This window comes from Gallinula chloropus (assembly GCF_964237585.1).
Source record: "Gallinula chloropus genome assembly, chromosome: 20".
Classification (NCBI taxonomy): domain Eukaryota; kingdom Metazoa; phylum Chordata; class Aves; order Gruiformes; family Rallidae; genus Gallinula; species Gallinula chloropus.
In genome coordinates this window covers 8,900,205-8,925,950 of record NC_140105.1, presented here as the reverse complement: position 1 = coordinate 8,925,950, position 25,746 = coordinate 8,900,205, and the positions used below count along the sequence as shown (strand labels likewise).

The following is a 25,746-nucleotide window of genomic DNA, read 5'->3' as shown; positions in this document are numbered from 1 at the left end:
GGAGGAAGAAGCCCTGTGAGGGGCAGAGGTAATGAGGGGCTGTGCTCCTGCAGCTCCTGCCTTGCACCGGGTCCCTGCTGCCTGGTAAGACAGAAGCTGTGATTGAAGCTTTGTCAGCGCCTGGACTTCTGCTATGGCTCTATTCAATTTGGGTTTTTCAGCAGCTAAAGACAAGGGAGCTCCTGCTGGTGCCGTTCCTGAGGAGGGAACCCTAACTGCAGATCATTTTCCCCCTGCCACCCCCCTCCCCAGCTTTATCTGCCTGTTTCCTTGAAAGGGAGAACAGCTTTGAAGCAGCTGCCCTTCCTCCCTGCCTCCAATCTGCCTGCTGCATCCCAAAGCCATCCTACCATGCCCAGGGGACCTGGTTGGAAATGTTCTTGGTAGGCTGGGGCACAGGGAGGGGGATGCAGGGCTGGGTGGGAGACCCTCACCCAAAATAGGACAGGTCCATGTGCAAGTGATTCCGGTTTTCACAGCCATGGGGAAAGATGCTGGATAAATAACCCCAATTAAGGTCTTTCTGCTTTCATGTATGCTGGACTGAAATGGCTTTTGGTTTCAAGCCGAGCCCGTGTAATGGGTTGGCTGCTTGGCCATCCTGCCTGTAAATGAGGCTTTATTTCATCCCCATACGGGGGCCGCAAGCAGCATTCAGCCCGGCGGGGTCGGTTATTGTTGGGCTTGTGCTTGATTGTTCCTTGGCTCAGGAATTGGCTGTTTCTGGCTGGAGAAGGATCTGGGGAAGTGGTGCTGTGCTTCCTTTCAGAAGCTGCACTGGGAGTTGCTTCATCCAGGTTTGGCTGTGGAGTAGCCGCAGCGTATGAGCAGAGACCCCTGATCAGGCTTTTTCTCTCTTATCTTTCAGTGGGCTGTGGGATGCTCGGGGGGGCTGGTGGGACTGGAGCACCCCCAGCACCCAGAGCAGGAGCCTTTGAGGGAGGTATGATGAGAAGGTACTTCCCAAAGCATCCCAGGGGCTGGGCTGGGGACACCCCCGGCAGCGGGGCCAGGCCTGGCTGCCAGGGCATTGCAGCTGCTGGTGACTGGTGTGGTGACTGACGTGGGGTTTGGCACTCAGCTCCTCAGGAGCTCCTCAGAAAAGGCCTTTTATTCCTTCTTTTGAAGGACTTAAGTCATTCCTTATCTGTATTTGGCTTACACTTGAGTCTCTCTCTTTCGAATGGTTTTATCTGCAAGTCCTGATGCTCAGACCTGTTCATTGCCTTCCCCATATCTCTACATAGCAGCAGAACCCTCACCCCTCACCCTGCCCTTGCCCTCCTGGGTGTGAGCCGAGCGGGTGATGGGTGATGCTCTGCACCTCACGTGCTCCACGAGGAGAACTCCGGCCTCGAGGGCATCTGGAAGAGAGGAAGGAAAGCTGAGAGTGATTCTCTCCAAAGCCCTGAGATGTATCTGTCACAGCAGATGGTGTGAACCGCCTTAAAGTCAGTATGAAATAACACTGAATTCCCAATTACGGTTAATTAAAGCGGTGCCTGTTTTGTTTATTTTACCACCGGTGAGCAGCTCTCTGTGTACAAGGGGCTCTGGCCATGGGCTGCGAGTTTCCAGCATCCACAAACAACTCTCAGGTTGAAAAAATAATCAACAAAATGTATATTTTTTTAGGCTTTTTCAGCTTGGGAGTCTCTCTCCAGTGAGCAAACGGGGACCATCCCCCAGCATCCCATCCTGGGAAGATGCAATCTGTAGAATAACATTGTTGGTTTAAGCTGCTCATCCTCTTCCAGGTGGATCTCAGCAGCTTTCCTGGAGCACACAAAAGCCCTGTGAAATATCTGTCGCTTTAGGCGCTGTCAGATGGATTCTGGGGTTGGTCCCTGTGTGGCTGTGACATTGGGGTCCCTCTGTGAGGGCTCGGAAACACCTTGAGCTGGAAACAAGGAGTCGCCTGGGAGGTTTAGCGCTGAGGGTTCTTCTGTGCAAAGGCAGAAAAAGGCTGTTTCAAAAGAAGCCTTTAGTGGAATATTAGAGGAAAATGTAAGAAATGGATTTGTTTTTTCTTCTGTTCACATACGTGTGTGTGCTTCCAGCTGAATTCCTGCGCCGCAGCAGAGGAAGGAGAGCTTAGCGCCGTGCTGCCGGCTGAGTCATCCCCGGCTTCCCACCCCAGGCTGAGACAGATCGATTTGCTTTGGATTCAAAGGAGAAAAAAGAACCCAGCTCCTTCCTATCATAAACACTGCGGTGGTTCACGTCGCTGTTTTCTATTAGAAATTGAGTTTTGAGAGGTTTTCGCTGCCTTCCCTCAGCTCTGGGTCTCTGCTGAGCTGAGAGCAGCTGAAGGGGTCCTGTGGATCCTCTAAATGTCGGGGACCAGACACCCATCAGAGCATCCCCTCTGCCCTGTCCCCATTGACTGCAGTGAGCTCAAGCTTTGGTTTCTGGTGAGGGTGATGATGGGTGCAGCTTTGTGCTTTGCATGGCCAGGGCTGTGTGATAACCCTCTGTGGGGGTGGATATGGTGCAAATCTGACCACATCCTTGCTGCTGGGTGTGGAGCGATAGCAGGTTGGGCTGTCCTGACCCCCTTGAGCTGAATGCTTTGGCCACACGTCCTCTTTCTACTTACACTCTGCTAGAGAGGAGAGTTTTCATTTCTGAGATGTTCATCCTAGATCCATAAATCAGAACTTAGGGGAGGAAAAACAGCCCAGACCCTCAGCAAAGCGTCACATTTCGCAGCTGAGGCTGGGGCTGGATCCTCTGTTTCGCAGCTCAGCGCTGCAGGTTGAGCCCTGGTTTTTGCTTTTCTGGCTTTACCCTAAGGACTACCTAAAATAGGAAGATTAAAAATTTAATAGTAGGCTAGATAGCGCTGTCAGGCAGAAGGAAAAGGCAGGGTTCCTTTCATTAGCGTGGGAAGGCGTCTCCTGCTCCTCTGGCAGGGCTCCGTTCACATCCATTTTCCTCCCCTTGGGCATCACCCTCCTGCAGCAGATGGGTCCCTCCGAAGTGGGAGAAGTGAAAGGTCCTGCTCCCCTTCCTGGATGCTCGTTACACACTGGCTAACGAGCACAGCTTGGTCATGGACCGGCTGTTGGGGTGGGACTGTGCCTGTGATGCTGTTGGGATCTGATCCCTCTGCTGGTATCGCTGAGGGTTTGGGGAGTGGATGGGGCTGCAGTGAGGTCTCGTGGGAGGGATGGGGTGGGAAGGTCACCGTTCCTCTTCAGGTGGCTGGTGAGGTCTCTTCCCATCCTGCAAGCTGTTTGAAATCTGCTTTGTTTGCAGAAATTGGTGGGCTGTGGTGCAGTTGGGTTTGTACTGGTGGCTGCTCTGAACCTTGGTCCCTGTGGATTTCCATACTTCTAGTCAGGTCTGATGAATAATAATAATGTAATAATAAAAAATAGGGGAGAGGCATTCAGGAAAGGTGAACAGGGTTATAATGTGGTGATAAGAAGCAGCTTGAAATCACAGAATCATAGGGTTGGAAGGGACCTCTGGAGATCTTTGAGTCCAACCCCCTGCCAAAGCAGGTTCCCTAGGACAGGTCACCCAAATGGAGGCGTGTGTGGAGGGGAGATGATGCTGGAGCTCCTCTGCCTCCTGCTCCTTTGCAGATGTGGTCCTGTCATGCTGGGGCACTGCTGGGATGCTGTGGTGATCGCAGCACTGTGGTCATGTTTCTCCGTGCTAGGCTGGCTGGAGGAAGGTCAGTGTGAGCTGCATCCTCCCGGCTGCCCCATCCCTGCGAGGTTATCATCCAAGCCCTGATAAAACAGCTCCTGATCAGAATCCTTGTTTGCTTTTTAAGCAGGTAATGAGATTATTATCTTTTTTCTTCTTCCTTCAGGGACTCACGGCATCCGATCTGCCTCGGATCAGAAGCTGTTCCCTGCCAAGGATCAAAGATTGGGGCATAGCTCAGCCCTCTGAAATGAAGTGATTAAATTAACTCAAACGTATAAAATTTCGGCATAAAATGATTTAGAGATGCACTTTATCTACTAGGAACTCTTTAAGGAGCTCGTGAAAGTTGGTGTGAATTAGTTTGCCTAAAAGGACCTGGTGCCTGTAATTACATTTAACATCGTGCTGCCGCTGGCGCCCGAGGAATTAATCTTTGAACACTGCAGAGATGGAGCAGTGAGATGTGTGGCATCCCGGTGGCATCTGTCACCCAGAGGGGTCAGCAGCACCTTGGCCTTGTCATTACTGCAGGTTGCCACCACGTCACCTCTGCCATTCGGATCTGGGTCTCTCACCGGAGAGCAGCCTCGGTGACACGGCTCACCGCGAGGTCTCCTGTCTTACCGGGGAGGTTTCTCAATGGTTTCTGGAGCAGGTGATGGGGTTTTGGTGGATCCCAGTGCTGGGGTCTCACTCCTGAGTGGCCCTGCCTCACAGGGTGGGTGCAGTGAGGGACCCTCCTCCAGCAGACCCTGTGTCAGAGCCTGTGCCACAGCTGTTGTCCTCTGTATCCTCGTGGGAGCGGCTGCTGTGACGTTGGTGTTGCTGGATTGATGGCTGCAGGAGTGGATCCCTGCAGCTCCAGAGGAGCACAGTGTGGGTTTCATGCATCAGTTGAGATTTCCAGAGGGTTAGTTTGGCTGGGCCAAGCTCTGGACAACTCGTGCCATTCCTTCCCTTGATTGCATTTCTCTGTTGCCGTTCCCTCTGAGTGAGGAACTGCGTTACAGGTTCATTTCCCCATCCAAAAATGCACCCAAATGCATGCTGGCTGCTCTGTGGGATGGCAGGACCTCTCCTGGGTGCAGGAATTAGGTGGCAGCTGGAAGGGTCACCGGCAGTGGGAGATAAAGCAGGGCAGCAAGGAAGATCCGTGATTGTGGATCTGCCTGTATGTGATTATTCCAGACTTTATCTGTGGATGAACGATGGCAGGCAGGGAGCTGGGGTGGTAATTTCATCCCAGACACAATGGTGGATTGCTGGAGGAATGAAGTTTGTTCGATCAAGGCTTGGGGGACACACACATGCAAAGGTGGTGCCTGCAAAGTGGGGAGGGAGATGAAGTGGTGCAGCACCAGCAAGGATGCTTTGGGATCCAAGTAGCTGGGAGCGTTGCATGGAAGAGGTACCCAAGGGAGTGCTGGGTCCCTCTTTCAGGCCAGGTTGTTGCTGGTGCGATGCATTTATTATTTGAGCTGGGGGGTTGGGTGCCAGGCTCCCCTTTGCTTGGAGGCTGATGGTCTTTTTGGAAATGGATGGTGGAGCAGAGGGACCCGTCAGGGCTGGTGCCGGCACAGGGCAGGCTGGCGTGCTCCAGCGTCCTCCTGACGGCAAACTTCAGACTGATCCCAGCAATAATCGTGTGTCTGAGAGCAAGTGGTAGTCAGTCATGCTGAATTAAACAACCTTTTATGAAAGCTGCTGTGCACGCCTGGATAAATGAAGGCGCCTAATAGACAGTGAGTCATGACACTCTATTTATCTTCCCTGCTGAAAGCCTGAGCAGATGCAGGGACCTCTTTTATCTGCCAGAAACATTGGAAAATGAATTTGTTACGTTTGGTGGAGGGGCTGGCGGGGTGAGATCATGCTGGCAGGCCAGGGTTCCAGTCATCACAATGTGCAGGTGGGTGTCATGGGCATCCCGCTCCCATCCCTGCCGCAGCACCCAGCGCTGTGGTGGGGTTGATGGCACTGGGATCTGCTTGGGCACCTGGAGCCAGGGTGTACTGTGCACTCTGCTTGGCTGGTTTGTCCCTAAATGGTATTTTTTTTACCCCCTCCTGCCCCAATTCACCTCTAGTTGGACAACTTTGAGGAGCTCCTTGTTCAGCAGCTTTGCTCTCTGCGCATGGGCTTTCTAGGAGCTGGGTTTTCCTTGCTTTTGGGGACTCAATCCTTGAAAGAGACCCTTTTCCCTCAGCACTTTTATTCCCAGCTCCCATCTCGCTGTCAGACCCGATCAGAGCCTGCGTGCTAGCCGGGAATCCCGCCTGCTCCCCTCCACCTGGCTCGCAGCCTGCGGCACTCGCTGCCTCTCCCCGTACCTGTCTGCGAAGGGGATAGCAGTTATCCCATAAGAGGTGCCGTGCTTAATTACTTACGGTAATTAAAACCTCTTACGGAGGTGTCAGATAAGAGCAGTGTGCCCATGTGGCGGCAGGCAGCAGATGCTCGCTAACACCCATCTGCTCTTCAGCATCCAGGCCCTTCTGTGCTCCCTGGAATTCCTCCTGCAGTGGCACAAGGATGGGGAAAACAAGAATGCAGAGAAGTTTAGGAGGAGGATGATGAACTCCCATCACTTGCTGCCAGGAATAGCTTGGATTGTGGGTGCACTAGGGGACAGGACCTCCGTTCTGGGTAGGAGAACTGATGGTTTCAGACCTAGGTGCAGCCAGTGATCACTGAAAAGAGCCTTTAAAACCCAAAAAGGATGGAGGTTGTGTCCTGGGGAGGCAGATCGTGCTGTCGCTGTGATGTGGTGCGGTGCGTGGGCGCTGCTGGAAGTGGGCACGTGCCTGGCTCCGCTTCCCAAGGGCTGTGGCTGTTGGGTTTGATACAGTTTCTTTTCTGGGACTTCCCTACAGTCAAACCATGAAGGAAAATGAGAGGCTGGGGAGCAGGGGATGGTGTGCACCGGTCTGTGTGTGGAGGGGTGTGCTTCGGGCATGGTGCTGCCTGTCTCCATGGGCTGCCTGCCATAGCCTTCAGATGAAGGAGGGATGCTCTGTACCAGGGTGGTCCTTCCCCTGCCCAGGGTCTCTGCAGACCCGGGGAGATGCTCTCGCTGTCTGGCTGCGATGCATTTGAGTTGCAGCAAGAGGAGGGGATCTGGGGTGGGTTTTGCGGAGCGGGAGCACTGATGGGACCTGCGCGCCACAGGGATGAAGCCCAACTGCCATGAAGCATTTGTTACATCTGCTTAAAGTTAATGGAGCATTGAGGGTTTACAGAGGCGAGTGGAGCAGGGAAAGGGTTTGGGCTTGCAGAACAAGGGCTGTTAATAGCATCGTGCTGGCTGCACAGGCGGGCACCTCTCTCAGGGGCTGGGACTGACTCTCAGGCCTTTGGGAATCTTAGAAATTTTCCAAGTAGTTCTGATTTACATCAGTCGTTAGGGGAGAGAATTTGCCATGCAGTTATTTACTGCACCTTGGGAAAGGATGTCGAGCGCCTGTGTATTGCTTCCCTCTTCCCTATCCCGCCCCCAGACAAGGGGTCAGACCCCTCTTGCTCAGCAATCCTGGCTTTAATAGAGCAACTCAAATGTGTATCCCAGATTTCCAGCTGCAGGTGAGCAGGTGCTGGCTGTAACAGGAGCAGTGTGCGGCCAGGGGGTGGCTCAGAGGAGCCTGGAGGAATTTGCTGGTGCCGGGCTGGCCGCGGGCTCTGCTGCTACCTGTGCTGGGGGAGGGCAGTCGATGCGGATGCTGGAGAGACAGATGGGAGAGCTGGAGATGTGGATGGTCAGAGGCTTTTGAAATAAGAGTATTTGATGCTTTTCCTCCTTCGCCTCGTTCCCCTGAGTGTCGGCACCAAACGATTTTACAAATAGCCAACGAGCGGCAGTTAATCACGGGCTTTAATAAGGCTGTTCAGCATCCGTGCTTGGCACTGTCTCTCCTTCCCTCCTTCCACACTTTAGAGACGGGAGTCGGCCAATTGTTATAAATTAATTCTTTATAAATTCATCCCTTGCAAGTTTAATCCAAAGGAAGAAACCCTGGAGCTGCTGGCGTAGGACTTGGGTGCTGGGTCAGGTCCCTAACTCAGCCACCTCAGGTGCAGATCACTTCCTGGGAGACAGGGCCTTGTCACCAGAATTTGATGGGGAAATCCATAGGGAAAAGGAGGAGAAGGGTTTTGGAGCTGTAAAAGATTTTTCCTTCTAGCATCTCCAGCCAAATGAGGCTCCAGGTTTCCATGAGCCTGTTTGTTTCAGTGTAGAGAAGGAAGGAGATGCTGGGATGCTGCTGGCCAGAGCGTGTCTCTGGGTTGTGGGGTCCCTCCAGCCCCTGTGTGTTCCTCCCAGTAAGCTGGAGACCCCCATGCTGCAGGGCTGGGCTGGAGGGGAAGGTTTGCAGCTGAGCCAAGACTAACCCAGGTCTCAGGAGGGGTCTCATGGGCTCCTTGCTGAGGCTTTGTGGATGGGGTGGGGATGAAGTAGCTTCATCCCTGGCTCAGCAGCCTGTTGAGCCTGTTTGACTTGAAGCATTTCAGAGCTGTGGGAGGAGAGGGGCATGCTAGAGCCAGGCTTAATTGGAGAGGCAGAGAAGGGCTCTAAAGCAGATGTGAAAAGCCAGAGAGCTCTGTAGAGGTTGCATTCAGGAGCTGAAGTAGTGCAGCAAAGAGGGTGTTTCTGAGCACAGAGCAAACAGCCTGTTCGCCTGTTTGTGTACCGCTTGTGAGCGCAATAAAGCTGAGCTGGCGGCTAATGCAAACAGTTTTCATTAAGAAATAATAAAAAATAAAAAGCCCTTTCACATGCTGATAAGAAGCCAGTTGGGTTTTTTATATTTCAGCAGCAGTTTAAGCCATACTCCAAGCCGTTTATCTTTTTCCAGCGCTGGCTGCAGAGGATATGAAAAATGCAGCAGGCTGCACATATGTAATTAAACTTTTGGCAGAATCTTTGCCCTGCAGCTTTACTAAGAAATTCAATAATGATAAATTGAGTAGAATATATAGAGGACTCTTTTTTCTTTTTTTTTTTTTTTTCCTGAGCAAGATTTAAAACAATGTACGTGGCACAGATAATTATTTGCCACATAATTGTCTTGGCAACGTTCTTTGCGACTCCTCTCGTCTGATCGTGTCAGCTATTCTTTAAAGCCCACCCCTTGTTCTGCTCTTATCTCTACTCCAATTTGCTATTGAGGCTTTCCTGATTTGCAGCCAAGTCCGTGTTTAGCCATAATTATTGTTTTGTTCCCCCTTAGCCTGCACAAGATGAAGCGTTTCAAGCTGGGAGCGCTTTGGGTGCTGCGTTTTGTATGACAGCCACACAGATCCCCTCCCGGGCCGTGTCCGTCGCCGTGAGCTGGTATCATCGGTCCACTGTAATTATCCTTTTCTTTCTCCTTTTCCCCCCTTCTCCCCTCCTTCCCCCACAGCAATTGGGGAAGTCAAACACATCGCTTGACCCGCGTGCGGTTTGTAGTCTCGCTGTTAAATGGGATGCTACTGGGAAGATGATGCTGGGGTTGTCTCCCTGGTTTTGGTGTTGCTGCCTTTATCCTCTGCTAATGCACCGATGATCTGGATGAGAGGCAATTTTGTGTTCAAATTGCTCAGCTAAACCACCCCTGGTGCTTTCTGTATAAAAGCTGCTTCTGCTCTGTGTGTTTCCCGTGGATTTCTCCTGTTTGCTGTTGGTGGGAGCAGAGCTCCTCATCCCTATGGGCACTGTGGCATCATCCCCCCTGTCCCTTGTCACCGTTGCCCTTGGCGTGGCCAAGTCGGAGTGGGTATTACAGCCACATACAACCGCTTCCAGCTGTTCCAGCAAACAAGAGGGCAGTGGGGATGAGCGTGCTGATGGTTTTGTGGTCCTGAGGGGTGTGAGGATGGGGTCAGTGCCTGATGCTGCGTTGGTGCCTCTGTCCACTGTAGAGAATGAGCCGGGGCTGAGAATGTCTCCTGGTTTCCAGCTCCTTTCAAACACATGTATCCACAGTCTAATTTTCTTTGAAAGCTTTATGTTTTCCAGTACTACAAGCAGCCTGCTTGGAAAGTAGATTTAAAAAAAAAACCCTCTATTTTGTTTAATACAAGTGGTACCATCTGTGCTGGGACTGAGTAGAGACCTCAGTGGAGCTGCCCCGGGCACTTGTTTCCTTAGTGAGAGCTGTGGAATGGATCTTTTTGGGAAATTTGATAGTGGGGAGAGCGTGCTGCTGAAATTCCCAGCAGAACAGCTGGAACTTCCCTGGTTACGTGGCACAAGGAGGTGATGGCTGCCTGTTGCATCCCTTCCTCTCTGCAGAGCCGGGAAGTTGAATGCCTGCGAGCTGAGGGATGCACTGAGAGGGGAGGATGTGGATGTTTGTGTCTGATGCTCTCAGGCATCTGTTTTTCCGTAGGTATGGAAAGCCCCAAGTCACAGCTGGGTCTCTGCAGCATTCCTAGCTCCTTCCTGGGGCTTTGCCCTGTGCCTGTGGCCAGGCGTTACAGCAAAGCAGGCAAAAATTTACCCATTAATTGGAATGAGACTGAAGCTGAGAGGAGGGAGCTACAGGGGCTTTGCTTTGGTGTTTAAATGCCAGCAAAAGCCTTGCTCTGCCTGGCTGCTGGAGTGCTGGGGGACGTGTGGCTTCACACATGAAGCTGGGGGAAACACGGCTGGCACAGGCAGTGCCAGATAAACCAACAGCTCTGAGCTCTGGCACCTTCCGTGAGCAAGTCTTTGTGCTTGCCAGGATGGATTTGGACAGCTGGGTCAAGCTGGAGCAGGAAGTGGCTCTTTCCTTCCCTGGGAGCTTCCTTGGTGTCCCAGGGGGACAGCAAGTGAACCCCTGGGCATTGCATGGTCCCTCCCTGCTGCTGGCCCAAGGAGAGCTGCCATTCCCCAGGTAACAGTGCGGCAAGGGAGATGGGAGGATGAATCGCTGTCTTTGCAAGGAGAGCAGATGTCATGCAGAGCTGTTGTGTTCACAGCCCAAAAGTCAGATTTTTGGATCTGCTGATGACATTTGGTTTATCGGTTCCACTAAGTGCCAAGTGAAAAGTGGCTGGGAGGTTTGGATTATTTTGGGGGAGGGGGGCTTGTTCTGCCTACACCATGGAGATAGGAGCTGAGACATCAGGGGTTTCCACACAGAGCTCTGGGTTGAGGTGCTCCTGTGCCCATCCCTGGTCTGGGAGCACGTGGGTCATCAGCCATCCTGTAATGGCCTGAGATCTTCCCTGAGAAATCCCTGGACTCCCTCATTTTGTTTAGTTTAGCCCAGAGAAGATGAGAATGATGCAGTAAAGGACCAGCTGGTGCAGTGAGGGGGGTGATGGATGGCTCCGTGACCTGGCACCTTGTTCGTGTGCTGCTGTGATGGAGGGAGAGGCTGGATAAATCCGTGGAAGAGGCAGGCTCCAGCCCCCCAGGACCTGGGGAAGGGCAGGGGTACATGAGAGAGAGGTGAGGGAAGATCACCTCCTCCTCATCCTGGCATCCCCCCGGTTTTTGTGTAGGTGGTCCTGCAGCATGACGATGCTGGGAGCCCAGGGATGGTGCCCGTGGTGCTGTGGTGATGGGGCCGTTGGCATCACAGTGAGCATAGGTCCAGGGGTCAGCATTGGTGCTGGGGTCAGCTGGGGATAACACTGTTTGTGGGGCCAGGGGGGATGCATGCCAAGCAATTAAAGTAATCTGGTGGTCTGGCAGAAGAAGGGACCTTCAGCTGGAAGCGGGTTCAGCCTTGGCAGCCCCTTTGCCAGGGGTCTGTTGGCTCTGCCAGCGTTCCTGCAGCGTTGGGTCCCTTTGTCCTTGCTGTTGCTTAAGGAAATATTTATCTTTGGAGCTTTGCCATCAAATGTTACTGCACATTATTGACTGGGCTTGGGGTTTGGGGACAGAAAGTGTCCAGCTCCGTATGGCTGACACCGGCAATATTTATCTGTGTGGCATCTTGCTCTGTTTGCAGAGCAGCAGCAGCAGCAACGATGGCCTTTTGGGGGGAAGCACCAGTCATGGGCCCCGGTGCTGCAGTCCAGGGATGCTCTGGTAGCACAGGAGGTGGCTGGAGGGAACCTGCTTGATCCCCACTGCAGGCAAGTGGGGTTTTAGTCTCCATCCATTTGTTGAGTGTACTTTCCAGTATGAAAATAGATGAAACTCTTGGGTTTGTTCTCTGTGTCGTTGGGGACGTTCTTTGTGTTACAGATGGCAAGATGTGGAGCGTTGCTGACAGCCCTGCTTTCCCAAGGTGACCTCCTGTGCCAATTTGCATGAGGCCTCGTATGCCAAGGCTCTTAATTGGTGCTGAAATCACGGTGCTGCACAAGGGGCAGCGTAATGGTCGGGCATCATCCTGCCTCCCAACAGCATGGGAAGTGATCGGTGTTTGGTCAGGACAGATTCAGGCAGCTCCTTTACGCTGTGTCTGCAAAAAAACCCTCTTGGGGTGGGTGGGTGAAACCCAGGGGAGAGATGACATTGTCTGAGAGTCAGATCTTTGCTGCTGTGAAGCTGGAGCTGTGTGAGGATACAGAATTTGTGCTCCTTGCCTTGGCTTCCCTTCAGCTCTTCACACCCAAGGTGATGGGCTCGGGGCTCAGAGTGTGTCAGTTGTATTGTGGGGCTGCCTGGTCCTCATTCCACCCTGTACAGCCCTAACTGGGGCTTGGGGTTTAGCAGCATGGCTTTGGGTAACTGGTTGAAGTTGAGCTGATGGCAAAGGTCCTGCTGGGAGCAGAGAGACAGCCTGGCGTTACTGGGGGATGTTGGAGCAAATGGCAGCAGCAAATCTTTCCATAGCAGAACAATGAGCCGCTCAGTTGGTGATGAGCTTGTTTGGTGACCGGGACTTTGGGTGTGAGCCTGGAGGTGATGCTGGGGAGCTGGGTGGGGCTGGGAGGAGGAGGAGGCAGAGGATGAAGTTCTGCTGTGCCTCAGGTCTCCCTGGCCTGGGGCTCTGCAGTCTGCATCGGGGGAACCCCCCTATCCAAACCTGAAATGAAGGGGCTGGGGTGGGACCATCCCAGCTTTGGTCAGCGTTTCTCCTTCTCTTTGCTTTTTCCTTCTGGGAGGGGAGGCAGGAGATGCCCAGCTGTCTGTCTGTCTGTCTATCTGTCTGTCTCCTCAGCTGACCGACCTGGTTTTTTGTACCCACAGACAAAGCTGAGAACGGGGAGCCCTATCAGAGGAGAAGGGGCGCAGGGGCCAGCCTGCCAGACAGCCCCCCAACATTCCCAGCAGCCCGGGATGGGGCCCCCGCAGCCGGCAGCAGCAGCTGGAGGCGGATTATGCTGATGATCCTCGCGATAACCATCCACAACATCCCAGGTAACTCCTGTCCTGGCCATTGCCAGCCTGGTGGGGGCAAAAATCATAAACCCATGAGTATGTTGAGGAAGATGATGCTGTAAAGATGACAGATTTAGGCCTCTCTTTGTATCTCTTCTGGCCTGGGTACCAGCAAGAGATGTGTTTTAGAGTGATGCTTCTCCAGGAGCACATGTGGTTGGGGTTTTCTTGTCCAAGGGATGGAGTTTGCTGATGGAAGGCTGCAGAGTCCTGGGGCTCGGAGGGCTGTGTCCTGCCTGGGGCTTGGAGGCTGCAGAAAGGGTGTGATTAAAAAATCACACCTTGCTTGCTGCCACTTGCTTGTCTCCAGATGCTAATCACTTCGATCCAGCATTGCTCCCCAGCACCCTTGGGTGCTCCTGGCTGTGCAGCTTGGGGCACCCATGCAGCTGGGCTGTCGCTTCCCCAATGGCAGTGTGCAAGTTAATGCTTTTTGTGGGGTGATCTGCCCATACATCACCCACATGAGCTGTTCCTCCACATTGCTGCTGCTCTGCTCTCATTGACAGAATAATTTTCCTCTTTTCATTCCCTTTTCTCTTTTTCCCTTTTAAATTTTATTTTGCTATAGGTGGATAACCCGGGCGCTTTAGTTCAGTTCTGAGTGTTGCCAGGGGAGGCAGGTGCCTGGCAGATGAGGCAAGTAGGGACCTTTAAATTAGCTGTATGCACAAAAAGAGGGGAAGTGTTTGCACCTTGCGAACCATAATTGGATTTCATCCTTCAAACAAAGTGTCGGGGAGCCCAGGGTGAAGAGCCGGGCGGTGTGTGTGCCTCTCACTGCCTCTGGCTGTGTTGGCTGGGGATTCCTGTTTCTGTCAATGGAGGAAATGTAGAGGAGAGAACAAAGTGTCACCCGTAGCAATAGGTTAATGGCAGCGTGGCCCTGGCTGCTGCTGAGACGCCGGTCTAACCTTTCCCTGCTTCTGCAAGAGCTCAAAGCCCCCCCCGGGTGGCTACAGGGGTTCAGAAGTTGTGTTGTGCAACTTAAAGGTCGCACTATTAAAGCTTAATATTGAGAGGGGTGTGAGTGTGGTGGCCTGCAGGCTGCTCAGCTCAGCTCAGTGGGGGTCTCTGGGTGTCTGTCCCTGTCCCCAAGCCCCCTCATCCTGCGCTTTTCCAGCTGGCCTGTCCCTTTCCAGCAGCCCCACAGTGGGACTGGGTGGGTGACAGGGGCTGTTGGTGCCTGGCAAGGCCGCTCACCGGTGCTCAAGCCCTGTTCCAAAACTCCTCCTGTCAGTGGGGATTTGCCCAAAGTCATCCAGAGGTTTCAAGTCACAGAGGTTGGACTTGAGCCCGCGCATGGCATCGTGCTCCCCGGAGCCCTGCCTGCAGGTCACGGGATGCCAGCACCGATTTCACACCGATAAATAATTCAGATTGCAATTAAAACAGGAGCTTGTCTTCCTGGCATGAAGCAGATGCTGGTCCAGCCTCTTGGTGAGCAGCAGGATGGAGCTTGCCTGGGCTTCCAACCAAAGTCCTTTTGCTCTCCCGGCAAAGCCTCGGCAATGCTGGTGGCACTTCCCCGGCGTGCTGCGGCCCCTGCCTGCGGCACGGGGTTTGGAAACACTGTAATGCTCTACCTCAATTATCATCCCTGCGAGCGGAAAGGCTGACACTATAATTAGCACAGGCTCCTGCAGCGTAATGACACCTCGGTTGGCACGTGGGGCGGCAGCGCCTGTGCTGGGGGAGGAGGCGGGAGGTGCTGAGCTGGGAAGTTGGGGATGCTCGGTGCCTCCGTACGGCTGCTGGATGTGGGGTGCTGGCTCGCCCAGCCCCTGGGTTTGCAAAATCAGTTGGTGCTCACCTCAGCAGCAGCACTCAGCTCTGGGGTCACATCCGTCGCTCGCTGTGGGAGTGTGTAATTGGAGGATGCTCAAGTGGTCCCCAAGGGTTTTGTGCCTACCCTTGTCTTCATAATGCTGCCTAAAGCTTCCCATCCCTCTGGGGGGATGCAATGCTCGGGATGCTGCAGCCAGGAGGAAGCAGTAGCCAGGAGGATGCAGCCATGGAGAGGACTGCTCCCATCCACACTCGCCTTGCTGGACCTCTGGTCTGCCCAAGTGCCTCCAAGGAGCCTGTGTTGCTCCTCCAAAACCTTGGTGTGCTTCACATCTGAGCCCGAACTCTGCCGAGTCCCTCCATCCAGAGGTTAAAACCCTTGCAAGGCTGGCATCCATCCCCATTCCTGGTGGGAAACAGGCTCCTTCTTTTGTTCCCACAGCACTTTTATTTACTTGGAGCCCTGTTTAGGGATGAACACATTTTGGGCTTGGCAGTACATCTATCTTTGGTTTCAGGCACACGTGCTGGAAGCTGGTTGCTGCGTGGATGAGATAATTGGATGTAAAGCCCAGCCTCTTGCTTTCAGTCTGTGGTTCGTGGGCTCTGCCAGCCAGCAAAAGGTTTGTTCACTTATTCCAAAGCTGGGGCTGGCAATGTAAAGAATAAATTGCTAATGGCAGGAGATGCCAAACTGCAGACTGTTCCTGCTAATTAATATTCATATATGCCGGGTTTTGTGGAACATTAATTATGTATTTAATCAAGTCCTGTTTATTCTAGTTTATCTTTGTACCTTGGGTGGCTGTTACGCTGAAGACTTTGGATTAATTAAAATGTTACTGGTGTATCGCAAATAACAATTAGTGAGGTGTGAGCTGAACCGCCTCTCTCTGTGCTCATGGAGAAGGCAGGAGGGGAGATCACTGGGATGGAGCTTGTGGGGCTGCATCTGGCTCCCCAGGGAGGGGATGTGCTCTGTGGTGGTGCGAGGGCAGGGATGTCCCCAGTGCCTGAGAGTGGGGGGGTTCCTCTGGTGTAGAGATGCTGCTGAAGCCCCCAGCACTCTGGGTGAGATGGAGCATGGGACCAAGGGTGTGTTCTGTGACTGGCTCTGCACCCTGGGGGTCATGGTGCTTGCAGGGGTGTCACGGGGGGTCTGTGCCTGCCTGGTTGCCCTCCCGGTGGGTGTCGGTGTAGTGGGCACGCTGGTGTGTGGGGTAGGGAAGGGATTGCTGATGGTGATGCCCTGCCTCGCTTCTCCTTCCAGTTGGAAACACAAAGGTGGGTTTCTCCTGGCTGGGATCCCCCCTGCTACAGGGACCACAGTGCCCCATCCCTCCCTCAGCCAGAGGAGCATCCCTTCACCCTCCTCTGGTGCTGGGGAAGGCAGCGGGGCTGGTGCTGGGTGGGATGCTGGAGGTGATGCTTCCAGCCACCCTAACGTTGCCAAGGAAACCTGAATTTCCCTTTTCCTTGGTGATGTGGGGGGCAGAGATGGGTGGCCCCAGACCCTGGCACACGCTGCCAGCACATCCCCAGGAGCTGCCTGCAGAGCTGGAGCTGCTCTCCTCGCTCCAGTCCTTTCCTTCCCACAAGGAAGCATCTCGCTTTTCCATGCTGAACCCTCTCACTCCACATTTCCTCACTGATTCAGTTTCTGCAGTGTTTGTCCCTCAGTGTCACTGATAGAGCAGAGGTGTCTGGGATGGAGCAAACAGGTCACGGTGTGAGGTGTCACCCATGTCCCTTGCCTACCCTCAAACCTTGTATGGCTCCACCCCAGGCTCTGTCTCCAGCTCCCCATGCCAGAAACCCCTTAACAAGCTGGAATTTAATTTTTTAATTATTATTTTTTTAATGAGAAGGAACAAAGCAAGGAGCAGGGTGGGGTGGGTGAGCTAAGTACGGAACAAATTCGGTCTTGGTAGTGAAGATACTGTGGGGAGGAGGGAGGGCCAGTGGGGAGTTGCTATGGGCAGAAGGGAGAAGGTTGGACATGGAGAAAGGTTTAACATGGTGACATCTAAGGGAAGGATGAATGAGTCTCCTGGGAAGCTGTGCTGGGCTGGGGGGAGGTCCCCATGCCGCTGGGTGATAGCATCCCGATGGATCCCTTTGGCTTGGAGACAAGAATGGGATGCTGGTGGCTTTTTAAACCTTAAATCCAAGTCAGCAAAGTCTGGACAGAGCTTGTCCATCAGCCCTGAAGCAGAGCTGGTGGCTTCTGTGGTGGAGCCAGTCCACAGATGAGGGTGAACTTGAGGATGCTTCTTTTGTCGAAGAGGACGGTATCGAGGGAGGGGGTTGTGGATGGCTGCAGCAGCACAGAGGTCGCACGCCACGCTGTCAGCTCGCTGCTCCTTGCGAGGAGGTGATTTCCAGGCTGGTTTCTTTGCCATTAGCAAAAATGGATTGAATTAATTCTTGTGGGAGAGGCGCTCCCAGGCACTCAGCCTCCCGAGCGAAGGCTCGGGCAAGCAAGCGTGCTATTGCATCTCAATTCTGAAGAGAAGTGATTATTTCTATGAATATTCTCAGAGATCCATTAAGGATGGTGACGTTCCCCTTGAACGACAGGGTTGGGTTTTGTTGGTCTGTGGAAACTGAGACTGTTTTGTAGTTGTTGACTTTAATGTGCGTTTGGTACCCGCTGGGGTTCAGCAGAGCGTGAGAACAGGAGTTGTTTAAGCTGCAGCAATTAATCTGTGTCTCATCTGGGTGATGCCTCTTCCTGAGATTCCAGCAGCTCTCCTTCCACTGGTGGCATTGCTGGTAAAGGCTATTCTTGGGCACGCTTGGAGCAGCTTGGGTTCCTATTGAAACCCTTGGTTTTTAATAAGAAGAGGGAAGGGAGAAGATATGTCTGTAGCTTGAATTTGAGAGAAGAGAGTGAAAAGGAAGCCGCAGGTAAAGGGGAGGTGTCCATGAGTGTGTCACCCAGCAATTCGATGGGGGTCAAGCGGAGCAGAGGCAAGCGCTGGCCCGGCTCATCCTGCGCTCATGACTCGGAGCGATGGGCTGTTTGAACAGCTGTGAATTTTTCACAGCATCTTCTGCTCCAGGGAGAAGCAGCAGCCTGGGACGTGGCTTCCCTTGGCTGCTGCCCATCGCGTCTCCGATTTGATTTCCAGAGGGACCCTTCGGGCGTGGATGCGTCGGGGATCGAGCGGTTGTTGGTTCGCTTATGGAGCTGCGACGTGATGGCCCGGCGAGCGGCCGGCGGGAGAGGAGAAAGGTCAGGTTGGCTGCAGCCTGTGAGGATGGAGCTGGGTGTTCAGCGCTAGCTGGGGTGTTTCACACAGCAGTGACTCATGTGGGACCGGGAGGAGCAGGGCCACACGCACACGCTCGCTCTGGGAAAGGTTGCTCTAACCTTTCAGTTAAACTTCCCATTAATTGTCGCCCTGTCAGCCTATATTTTGACATTTTCATCTATTAACTGCCTTGATGGATTGAAACTGCTGGCTCCAATTCATTAAGTGTCTCTACGAGGGGGTGGGAAGTGTGGGGAGGAGGCCAGGCGAGGTGCTGGCTCCAGGTGAAGGATGCAGGTGGCAGCCCCACCACAATGCTCCCAGCAGCCGTGGGACGGCTCTGCCCCACTCCTCTGCTCAAGGCAAGGTGCCACCAGCAACAACCTGGTCCTGTAGAGATGCTGGCTAAAAAGAAATCCTCCTGTGGGCACAGCAGGGCTCTCCTGGGTGCCTGTGCATCCCGTGTATCACTGTTTCCCTGTCCTCTGCCTGCATCCAAGGTGTAGAGCAGGGTTGTGTCACCAGCCACTGATGGGGACGGGACCTGGCTCTGGGTTGCCGTTGGCTCCATGGCCACCGGCTTGGCTCCCTCAGGACCTCTCCTTGCTCCTCACAGTTGAGGCTTCAGGTCCAGGGTGCTGTGGGAAACGGTGCATGAATAACTGCCCAATATAACATCATGTATTACATGGGCATGGATGGGAAGTTCTCCTCCACAGCCTGGGGGTGTCACAGCCCATCACGCTGGCACCATTAAAGGGGAGGGGGTGGGATGGAGAGCATGGGGTCTCTAATGCCCTGCTGACAGCAGCTCGTATTTCAAAAACTCATTTGTAGGCAGACACCTGGAAAGCCAGCAGAGAGCTGATAATGTACATTTATCTCTGTGGCATCGTTTTGAGCTGGCGAGCGCTGTTTTGTAAGCGGTAACAGCCACAGAGGTGACAAAAGCCAATTAAATACAGTATTTTCACCAGCTGGAATGGAAGTCCGCTGAAATATGCATGTGGAAGCTCCTTTTCCTTCTCATCCCCCTCAGATCTCACAGGTCTCTTGCATTAAACATCGGTGAGCAGTGGCCTGAGAAATCATTTTGCGTGCTAGCCATGAAACATTAAGTACCGGTGATGGATTCAGGTTGCATGAGGTCAGGGACACCAGCACCGCTCGGTCCCTGCTCTTAGGGCTGGTTCTGGGTGGTTAAACTGGAGGAGAGTTTTCTTCTTCCAGAGAAATGTTCCCACGATGAAGGAATTTTGGGATGTTGGTTCATGCCAGCACCTCTGATTCTTTAATGTCCAGTGTGAGCAGCAGCCGTGCGCTGCCTTGTCAGCTCCTCTGTAGCGGTTGAAGCAAGGATTTGCTCCATGTTGCTGTGCTTTGGTGAAAGGGGGAGAAAAGTGGATCTGAATGGGGTGTAGAGGGTTTGGCTCCCACCAGGAGGTGACATTAGGGGAACTGTCTTGTCCTACCCAAATTCTACCTTGTCTAATGGACACAAACCCTTGAGCAAGGTCACGAGCTTCTCTTGAGCCATTTTTTTCCCCCCTGTATCTGTTGCCATGAGTTGCCCAGAGTCACCTTGTGTCACGTTGTACCAGGGTGGCTCTGAGCAGCTTGGGGTCACTAGTCCCCTTGTTTCAAACCACCCCAAACCATGAAATAGGCTGAGATTCCCCAGGGTAAGGCGTTTGGTGGCCCATTTGGGCTTTAAATCCCCTTTGAATGGCCTTTTCATTCCACAGCGTGGCACACAAGGGTATGGTTTGCCTTTCTTCACGTCCGTTCCGCTGTTAAGCACCAGTGAGCTGGGGATTGTGGCTGTTTGCTTTTCCAGGTGATGAGTGGCCTGACCCTGTCATCCTCTGCTGGTTTTCATTGCCTCTTGCATAACCTTGAATATGAATCCCTGGTAAAGTTGGAAGCGGAGCTGTGTGAGTTTTCTCTCTGGTAATCAGAGTAGTGGTTGATCTGTCTGGGCATGTCAGAAGCTTTGGAGATGTTTCACTACCTTTGGGCTTCGCTTACACGTCATGTGCCTCAGCCCTGCTGAATCAGTGCTTCATTAACACCTCTGATGGGTAAACCCCCCCCTCCAGTCGTATTTTATAGAGCTGCCCGGGAGCAGGAGAGAGAAGCTGAGCTAACATGTGATGCTGAGGCAGGTCTGTGGTGGTTTGTGTGCGATTCCCTACCCAGAAAGGCCATCCCTCTCCATTTACAAGCTGCCTGGCTTCGCTGGGCTTTAATACTGCTGCTGTTCTCACACATCATCACTGGGTTTTGCCCCCACACAGTTTCCCCACCCCAAGAGCGTGGGTTTCCTCAAGCAGGTCGCATCCATGCCGGAGCTGGCAGCTCCCTATGTTGTGCCCAGCCACACACACTCACATCCTTTATTTATTTGCTCCCTCTGGGCTGCAAATGGTGTAAAATAACACCAAAATGGGTTTATTTCTATTGCTTTTTTCACAGCCGCCGTCTCAGAGGGAGGATGTGGTGATGCTCCGCGAGCGCGATCCGCGGGGCTCGGCGGCTCTGCTGCCTGCAGCTGCCCGTGGTTGTAAATGGTTGTGAGGATAATGATTGCCCAGGACTGCTTCGTCGGAGCGGATTAATCCAGCTGGTGCCTTGGGTTTTGTTTTCTCTGTCCTGTCACTGTCTCTTGGCAGGGTCGGGATGCGAGCGCTGCGGGGGCTGCGGCGGCGTGCGGATCTGCGGGGGAGAGGGGACCGGCCCCCTTCTCCATCCCTTAAACAAAAGCTCTTGTTCCACAGGAACTTGAGGCGGGGGGGGGGAGGAGAGGGGATGAGTGAATAATTCATACCACCAGTAATGCTACCTGCCACCCTAAACTGCAAATTAATCATCTAAACTCTGCCTCTGTGCTCTGATGAAAGGGTTTCTGGTTAGGATAATAATTAGGAGCGATCTGGTCTCGGCTGCTTCTGCAGGGCTGAGGAGAAGACAGAAAGCAAGTTACGTTACGGAGGCAGAAAGCCTTCCAGTCCCTGAAGGGAACTACAAACAGGAGGGGAATCAGCTTTTTAAAGGGGTAGATAATGGCAGGACAAGGGGGATGGAGTGGAGCTGAAGGAGGGAAGGGTTAGATTAGGTATTAGGGGGAAGATTTTTAAGGAGAGGGGCTGGAACAGGCTGCCCAGAGAGGGGGTGGATGCTCCATCCCTGGGGGTCTTCAAGGTCAGGTTGGATGGGGCCCTGGACAACCTTGTGTAGCTCCAGGCCTGGAGGTTGGTGTCCCTGCCTGTGGCAGGGGGGTTGGAGCTCTGTGATTCTTGAGGTCCCTTCCAACACAGACCAGTCTGGGATTCTATGACAGCCAATCCTGCTCAGCCAGTGCAGCTTGGTCACAGCTCCCACAGGCGCTGGGGTCTCCATTGGCAGTGTGTGCCTGTGGCTGCCTTTGGAGCAGGCACGCTGCCACCAAAGGGGGGGGGGTGTCTCTGCCTTTGGGGGATCTGGGGCTGTGGACTTTTTGAGGAGGGTTAGCATTGCTCTGCTCCCAGTTTGCTGGAAGCCCTGAGGAGCAGGTAGGGTGCTCGGCATCCCGAGGGAGCAATTGTGTGGGCTCAAGTGGGTGGTGAGCTGTGTCCTGGTGCTCCTGCACTGCCTGGGAGGTGGAGATCCAGCCACGCAGCATCTCACGGGGATGTCGTGTGCCAGGGATACGGGTGCTCTCGCTCGGAAGGCCCTGTGCTTATGGATGTGGAAGAGAGAAACAACGCAGAGAGCAGCAGGGTCAGGTAAGAGCTCTTGCATTGCCATGCTGGAACCTTTGGTCCTGTGCCAGAGGGGACAGCCGGGGCTGTGACAGGGAGGAATGGCGTTTAGCGGGACTGGAGCCATCTGGATGTTGGTGGATAAGCAAGGCCACCTCTGGAGCAGCAGTAAGATTTGTGTTTCAAGTGAGATCTGCTGCTTTCTGCCTCGGGTAACTTTAAAAAGTCTTTCTAGAATGGCTGTAACCTCCTGCCTGCTCGGCTTGTAGCAGTGGGGCATGAAAACCACAGGGGTCTGATAAGCTCTGTGCTTTGTGCAGCCCTGGCAATGATGGTGTTACCTGGAGGGAGCTGGGATTCTGTCTTGGAGGGAGAAGTCTTAAGAGTCTGGATAGTGGCAACAAGGGACAATGTTTAAGCTCCTGTAGAAATACAGATTTTATTATGGCAAGATTAATTTCCCACTAGGAACTTAACAGTCCTTCAAAGAGCGGGATGAATAATTGATGCCACGTTGGCATCCCCAGCACCTTCCTAAGGGAGGCGTGTTTCACAGGAGCAGGCAGTGTCACTCGCCCTGGTGCTGGAAGGGGACATGATGGTCCCAGCTCGCCGGTGGAGGACGGGTCAGTGGGTGTAAAGCACTAAGGGACCTGCAAAAAACTCTGGCATTACTGAGGAGAAGGACTCAGGGAGTTGTTTTGCCCAGCAGCATTTGCCACGTTCCATCAGAGGATGCTCTTGCAGTGAACCCAGTATCCACCTTGATGCTCGTGGTCCTGTTTTGCTTCGGGGGGTGTGTTAGCTCATGGAAAGGTTTTCTCAGGATCACAGACTCTTCCCTTTGCTCCCAAAGGTATTTACTGCTGTTAGATCCCTCACTCGGCGGGCATAGAGCCCTGCCCCAGAAACGCCCCCATCCCCAGCGGGCAGAGCTGTGGCAGTGAAAGGTCTTCACCAGCCTTGTCCTCTTCCTTCGCCCTCCCTCTTAGCACAAGGTTTTACCTCTGTTCAAACTGTGGGGTCTGAGAGTGGCTGCTTGTTTCATTGTCCCTGCAGATGCTCCTTCTGTGCCTGCTGGGGGATCTGCACTGTCCCCCCACAGGAATTTCCTGCAAGGGGAAGGGTAGGGATTTTTTAGGCAAAGACACCCATGGGTAGGGGATGGGTGGGCTGTGCTGCCAGCACCCTGCTAAGGTGTGGGAAAAATTAATGGATAACGAGCAGGTCTGGGTTTCCCTGTCACCACTGTCCTGTTCTGCTTGTACATCAAGAGAAACTGGGAGGATGGAGAGGGGAACCCCCAACCCCTCCGATGCTGTTCCATGAGAACAGGCTGCCAGGTCTCTCTGTAGCATCCCAGTGTGGCCCTGCCTGCCACTGTGAGATGAGACCGAGCAGAGGGCAGGCGAGCAGCATCGCTCCCCACATGTTACAGCAGAGACCCCAGGCACGGCACGCGCTCGGGGATGCTGCAACATCCCTCCCTTCATCCCTGCCATCCCGCCTACGTGATCCAGAGAGAGAGAGAAGTGACTTTTGTTTAGTGGATTCTTCTATTTTTTGCCTGTTCCTGTAGGATATTGTCCTCTACCCGCCGCCTGTTTCCTTGCTCTTCAGAACATGTGAGAGCAACATAATAACTGGGGTTAATTTCCTTTGCCGCTGTAATTTATCAAGGCCCCGTGAGCCATGCTTGCTCTCTAACTCCTTTGGATTTCTAAGGAATCTGAAGAGCTTTTCTTTTCCAGTCGGTTTTGTGAGCAGCCCTTCTTTCTCCTGGGGATTAGGAGCGGCTTCCCGCGGTGGCTGCGAAGCTCATTTCATGCTCCAAAGCGGAGCTGGGGAGGGCAGGATCTTGGCGAGCAGCCGCCATCCCAAGGTTTGCAGGAGGGTGTGGGGATGCAGAGTGGGATGCAGGGGGCTGCCATCCCTGCCTAAGCTGCCCTGAACAGGATTTAACATCGCAGCCTGCTTAATTTCTCCTGGTTCTTTCAGCTTGCCAAGCTCTTGCAGACTCTGGCTTCTCCCATGCACCCCAGGACTTGTCCCACATCTACTGTGGGCTGCCTTGATGCCAGAAGAAGGGCAAACCTTCTTCTCCTCCCTGCCAGGGAGAGGTGTTCCCTGGAAAGAGCAGCACCAGCACTTTTTGGGCCCAAAGGCAAAGCACCCTCCTGTAGCCCCAAGCACCATCCCAGGACCCCACACAGTCTCTTGGGGTTGGAGAGCTCTGGCTCTGCCGGGAACATCCTGGCATGGGCTGGGAGTGTGCTGTGCTTTCTGTGCTGAGGTGGACCCATGCTGGGTCCCATCCCAAAGCCCATTGCAGCCAGTTTGAGTGCTCTGTTGGACTGGAGCTGGCAGGAACATTGTCACTGTCCTCCTGGCTCAACGAGACAGAACATCTTGTGCTGTTTCACAGCTCTGCCGATGGGGCACTGAAGTGAAATTAAAGTAAAAATAAACCCAGAGCTGTAACAGTGTGTCACACACCTCCCAGTCCCCTCTGCTCGCTGGGCGACAAGCGCTGGGGGAGCTGGAGGCCTCAGACCAAGCGTGAAGGTGTCGGAGGTGTGCTGGCTGTGGCGTGCCCAGCGTTTGACATCCTCCTTGACAGCGTGGAGCAGCCAAGGAGGGATTCACCCGGCGTGTGGAAAGCTGGCATCTTCTGCCATAGTGCCTTGACGTGATCCTGCCGCTTGTCTGGCTTGGCTCTGCTCCTTCTTCCATGGCCCTTCCCTTTGTGCTGACACCTCCTTGCTGTGCTGCTGTTCCCTCTTGGCTTTTCCTCTCCAAATTTTCCGCTGGCTGCCTTCCCTGTCAAGATGCTTTTATTCTGGGCTCGGAGCAATGTTCTTGCTAGACCTGCGTGCTGTTCCCAAGTCCTCTCCTGCTGCTTCCATCCATGGCTACAATCCACAGTGCTCTAAACATGCCCTCTGGGGCTGAGGAGGAAGGAGCTGATCCTGCGCACAGCCAACAGCTAAGGGAGAGAGGAGGAGGATGACAGAGCTTGGCTCCAGGGATGGTGTGAGCTCTTGGGGTGGGGTAGATGGATTCCCTGTGGATTTGGGGCTGGTAGATGGCCCGTGGTGCTATGAAGATGCCCTGAGTTTACATCAGGTCTGCGCAGGAGATGTAGTGTGTAAGGAGATGGATGGATATGGTGCTTTCTGCCCAGGCTGCCATGTCCTGCAGCCCGCCGGCGTCGGCAGGGCTCTCCACAGCAACCGACCCTCCAGCGTGGTTTTTGCTTTGCAGGAGGAGGTTCTGATAGCTGCTTTATTATTTTTCTTTTCCCCTTTTCCTGGAAAACAAGCCGAGGGGAAAGCAGGAGCTCAGCGAGCGCTGCTGGCTGGGGGGCTTGGAGATGATCCCTAAGTTAGCGTAGGATTAATTTGATCCCTGGGTAATGCCTTATCGGGATAAAGCGTCTTGAGTTGTAAAGCCAAGGAAGCCCAAGAGAGGCAAAAATCCCTCTGTTCAGGTTAAATAGAAGCATTTTCTTGACAGTATTGGCTGTGGTTTTCTTTCTTTGTTCTGCAACTCTGGGAAGAGATGCTGAATTTAACACCCCAGCCTGGTGCCTTTGCTGTGCTTGCTCTCCAGCTAAGAGGGCCACGCGGACTCTCTGGCTCTTCCAGCTCCATCACCGGTTCCAAGAGGGTCCAACAGCTGCTTCAACCATGGAAATCCACAGGAAAAACCCTCTCCGAGGTGGAAGGGCTTCCTGCAGGACATGCATGCCCACCTTCCACCCTCTATCTCATCCTAAGTTGTGGAGCTTTTCCCTTGCCCTTTGCGGAGTGGTGGCCCCACCGTAAATCCTTCACTTGTCCGGGGCTGCCTGGGACTGTGCTTCTCTCTACCTTTGCTCACCAGGGTGCTGGGAACCAGCAATCTCCCAGGGCTGTTTATTTCCCAAGCCTATGCCCAAGCCTTCAGCGGGTGAGACCCACTCTCCCATGCCCATCTCCAGCGACCTAACGTC

The 25,746-nt window shown here is 53.6% G+C and overlaps 2 protein-coding genes across 2 annotated transcripts in view; one reads left to right on the top strand and one right to left on the bottom strand.

The window, feature by feature from the left end:
- The window catches only part of RPL38 (ribosomal protein L38), a 225,277-nt gene extending 200,290 nt beyond the window's left edge, over positions 1-24,987 (bottom strand). Inside the window, exon 1 of the mRNA XM_084273402.1 lies at positions 24,984-24,987. The gene's annotated coding sequence lies outside the window, so the exon portion shown is untranslated. The remainder of the gene's footprint in view (positions 1-24,983) is intronic.
- SLC39A11 (solute carrier family 39 member 11) overlaps positions 1-25,746 on the top strand; it is a gene marked incomplete at its 5' end in the record, with an annotated part of 84,450 nt that overhangs the window by 33,965 nt on the left and 24,739 nt on the right. The window contains one exon of the mRNA XM_084273400.1: positions 12,776-12,946. Within this exon, the coding sequence (XP_084129526.1) occupies positions 12,776-12,946 (171 nt within the window). The remainder of the gene's footprint in view (positions 1-12,775; positions 12,947-25,746) is intronic.